General features: G+C 32.5%; 1 protein-coding gene across 1 annotated transcript; it reads left to right on the forward strand.

The window, feature by feature from the left end:
• The first annotated feature begins 302 nt into the window (after nt 1-302).
• Nucleotides 303-3,231, forward strand: LOC108904042. The gene is made up of 2 exons (XM_023454218.1): nt 303-561; nt 1,382-3,231. Exons 1-2 carry the CDS (start codon nt 365-367, stop codon nt 2,868-2,870), a joined length of 1,686 nt encoding a protein of 561 aa, XP_023309986.1. The 5' UTR covers nt 303-364; the 3' UTR covers nt 2,871-3,231.
• Nucleotides 3,232-4,897: the final 1,666 nt, after the last annotated feature.

Here is a 4,897-nt window from a genome sequence, read left to right on the forward strand (position 1 = left end):
AAATAGAATACATACAGTTATAAATTTTTCAGCGTTAGTAGACGACTCCTCAAAATCACAATACTGCTGATGTTCCTTTCATGGGGCCTAATTTGGATTATCATATACTGTACCAATTACAAGCTGGGATCTATTGCAAACCTAAGTCAATTCCTGGGAAAAAAATTTGGTAGGTAAAATAATTTGTATTCAATAACTTCACTTTTAAATTTAAACGTACTATTAAATTAAAAAAAAAGTACTTGGTTAATTTTTGGTAATAAATTATCGAGAACAAATAAACATTTTCATTTCAGAACCCATCTACCTTGTGAATAGCACAAAATGTCAAATAAAAAATTTAAACGCCTTCAACGAAGACGCCATGAAATTCTACCAACCAGAAAACTATGAACCTTGCTCGGAGGCCCCATTGCTTACTTATGTAACAAATGTAGACAACATTGTTACTCTCCATGTTGATGATGGGGCAGTAACGTCTTACGAATCACGCGGCGTCATTTGTTGTTATTCTAATGTGACCAGGAAAAATTCCATGGACGAAACGGATAATACCGTAACGTAAGTAAACTCTTTTTAATTGATTCTACAGTCTCACAAAAAAGAAAAGTGGTCTGTTCCAAAGATTCGACCCATGTGTCCTTATGTATTACGACGCGCTGACCGCTGACTCTGAATCTCGCTTTGGAGGAGTCAACATTAGGTAAAATTGTAGAAACTGACTAAAAATAACTGCCAGGATCATGTTTATACAGGGTCGGAAAGTCCCCATGGTTCATCAGCCGTTACGTGAGAGCGATAAAGAAAGTCATAGAAATCCGTGCGATAGAGAAAGATGGCTATAATGAGAGCGTCTAATAGTCACCGCCCATTTCGCCCTTCCACAAATAAGATCCACTTCTTATTTGTGGAAGAGCGAAATGGGCGGTGACTATTAGACGCCTTCATTATAGCCATCTTTCTCTATCGCACTGATTTCAGACTTATTTTATCGCTATGTAGGTATTCTGCCATCATATTAATATCTCAATTTCCTTGATACCGACGCTCTATTTGATTAAGGGTTCGCGGATGATGTTTTTCAACCCTAGATGAAAATCTGTTCTCTTTGGAGATACTTTATGTTCGTTAGATTCTTTCTGTCTCTAATATACCATAGAAATAAGAAACAGGGATGAAGGATAAAGTTGGTCTTCGCGATTTTAAAAAAAATAGATGGTAATTGAGCAATTCTAGCACCAGATAGGGATACATGGATCTAATCTTTGGAACAAACCACTGTTCTTTTTTTGTGGGACTGTGTTCTAAATGGTTCATTTATCAACGAGAAAAAATTAACAATTGTATTAGGATAATATATTTACGTTTCGATTTTTTTCAGGATGACGGAATGCAAAATGTTTGAAAGCAGTGTACCAATATACCACGACACTATCTACGTGAGATGTTTTAGCAGAGAAGAAGCAGACATAGTTTATGAAAATATTCATGCCACATACTTCGCAAATTGGAATATCAAAAGGAAATTAGCCAAACCAGCCCCAAATAAACAAATTAGTGTGCTTCTTGTAGGAATCGACAGTTTATCTCGACTGAATTTCATCAGAGCCCTCCCAAACACATACAAATACGTGGAAAAGAATGGATGGGTTTCTTTGAAAGGGTACAACAAAGTAGACGATAATATCTTTCCAAATTTGATAACTATTTTAACTGGACATAACAGTAGTGACATAAACGAAATCTGCAATCCTGAAGAATTAGAAACGTTCGACCTCTGTCCACTACTATGGAACGATTATAAAGAACTAGGTTATGTTACGAGCTACGCGGAAGACGAATGTTCGATGAGCACTTTCAACTACAAAAACAAAGGTTTCAAATACCCTCCAACAGATTTCTACTTTCGTCCTTACATGTTGGCCAGTGAGAAACTAAGGACGAGGAAAAGGCAAGGACTGACATACTGTAGCGGACCTGAAACCTCAGGAGAGAGGATTATGAACCTAACAAAAGATTTTGGTATCACTTTTAAAGATCATCCACATTTTGGCTTGTTTTGGATGAACACATTCAGTCACAATCAACTCAACGCCGTAACCGGAATGGATAACAAGATCAAAGACTTTTTGGAGGAGCTCAGCAAGGAACAAGTTCTCGAACACAGTGTAGTTATATTTTTCAGCGCTCACGGGATAAGATTTGGAGGAATAAGACTGACGGAAACAGGGTGGTTCGAAGAAAGACTTCCCTTTATATACGCTTCCTTTCCTTCTTGGTTCAAGAAGAAATTCCCAAACGAATACAAGAATTTTAAAATAAACTCAGCTAGATTAACCTCACCTTACGACTTACATATGACTTTGCAACACTTCTTGGTCCTGTCAGGACACGATTATACCATCATCCAAAGTCCTAGTTGCCCGTCTTGCAAGTCTCTACTTGAAGAAATTGATGTGGAAAGATCGTGCGGAGAAGCTGGAATATTGCAGCATTGGTGTACCTGCTCTAAATATACTCACGTCGAACTAGATAAAGACGTACAAAATAAGGTTACTGCTTATGTTCTAAATGAAATTTATAAAATAATAGAATCCCACGATGAAGGTTGGATGTGTGCGAGATATTTGGTCAACAACGTCACTACAAGTGTTTCAAGGGGGTTTTCGCGTACCAGCGACACTTACCTGCTTCTGAAATTTAGAACGATGCCTGAAGCAGTATTTGAGACCACTATTAATTACAAGGGTGATATCAGTGATTTAAACTTTTCAATTTCGGGGTCGATAAGTAGACTCGACCAGTATTTTTCAAGTAGCAACTGCGTAACGAATAGAGAATTAAAGAAATATTGCTACTGCGTACAGTGATTAGTGAATAATTCTATTAAACAAATGAAACAAATCACAATCAAATTACATTTGTTTGATTTGAGTTAAAATGATCAGTGCTTGTGTTAAAACTGCTTGATTGATAAAATGCTAAATCAATCTACTTTAATAAATGAACTTTTTTACTAAGATTTTTTTTATAGAAGTGTGTAGGTTTTGAGGTAAGAAATACATATGTCGCACGCAACCACCAGCAACAGACAACGTTTTGAGATACAGAAATATATAGGCTGTTACAAATTCGCTTCTTACTACGGAGATCTTGGAAACAGAAAGAGATACGAACTAGCTTAAATGGGGACAAAGTTGTATAATCAGGGGACCAACATTATGTCTCTAAAAAAACAAGGCTAACATTATTATTTTCGAAATATTTGAAAAAAAAAGAAATTTTGGAAATCCGCTTTTATTTAATTTCAGCCTTGTTCGATGTGATATTGAAAAAAGAAGAACACTTTCCCATGGCAACTTTTTGCCCTCTATCGAATGGCATAATCAATTTTTATATGTAACGTTTCGTCTCTCCAGGACCATCATCAACTTCATTTTTTTAAATACGACCCTGGAAATTTTATTATATTTTTTGCAAGCCTTCATTACAGCCAATAATGTACTGCCTCAACCCGAAGCAGATTCAGACGTTTTTTCTCGAAAATATTATCTTCAATAAATTTTAGATTTCCTACAAAATTGTTCCTATGAAAATTTCGATTTTCCCATTAGTTTTGCCGTACATTTTTGGAGCCAAAATAATGGACAATTCATTTTTAAATAACAAAAGTAAATTAGAGAATAAAAAATTGCGGAAAATCCTTGTAAAATCTTATATAGTTTTCCTAGGTTTGGATATTTATGAGCATCAAACGTATCATTGTATAGGTTTTCGAGAGTGTTCATTACAATACATACATACATTAATTATACAGTTTTTAATATTTTTCTTCGAAATTTGTAATTTAATGAATTTGAAAATATTTTGATGACAATTGGAAAGGAATTTTCTGGAGCTGCAAAGATAAATAAAAAATTTACATCAATATAATTTAATTTTTATTTATTTATAATTAAAAGACAACTTCTTTTATTTATTATTTTTAAAATTTTTTATGTACTTTCATACTTAGGTTTCTTTGTAAAACTACGTCGTTGTCACAAAAACATTTCAAAGAAAACATATTTTTCTGGAAAATATTAAGAAACACATAATTAATTCGCAATGTACCCCATAGAAAATCTATAAAATAATACGTTTGATGCTCATAAATATTCAAATCTCGGAAAACTATATAAGATTTTTTGAAAAAATGCATATTCTTGGGGATATTGGCAGTTTTAGGTAAAAAAATGCAAAAAATTATATATGTTTTCTGACCTCAAAACCTATACTTTTCTATAAAAAAAATCTCAGAGTAAACAAGTTCGATCATTTTTTCCTTATTTTCCTGGACTATTATGATTTCTTTGAGTAAGTGTACAGCTATTGACACATTTTTTTAATCACTTAAAATGTTTATAAATATATGTACATTATATTTATTTTTATATTTATTTACTTTTAAAATCTGTTAATAATGGAACTTGGATAAAGACATAGTTTGTAACATTATTTTTTGTGATTTCTCTAAATTATTTTTTATTTCATACTTTTCTCTTGGATGAAAAGACAGTAAAACATATTTTTTTTATGTTAACTTTGCAATTTATCATATTTATTTTTAAAACATATGTTTTCCTTGTTTGATCTCATTAATAAGTTCATAGTTTATCAACTAAAAACAGTTTGTTGATAAATACACAGCTCTTACAGGACCAGACTAATATATTATTTACCCCAATTTTAAATTTCATTGGCGTTTAAGAAACGTATGTTTCTTCAAGGTTTTTTCTCATTTTATTTAGGTATTTTATCACCTTCAGAACTTTTTAAATTATATGATCATCAAATGTTGATTTTACGAAATTATTTTTGCCAAAAAAAAAATTAAAATTAAAATTAATAATAATAA

Source organism: Anoplophora glabripennis, unplaced genomic scaffold, assembly GCF_000390285.2.
Source record: "Anoplophora glabripennis isolate ALB-LARVAE unplaced genomic scaffold, Agla_2.0 scaffold14, whole genome shotgun sequence".
NCBI lineage: Eukaryota > Metazoa > Arthropoda > Insecta > Coleoptera > Cerambycidae > Anoplophora > Anoplophora glabripennis.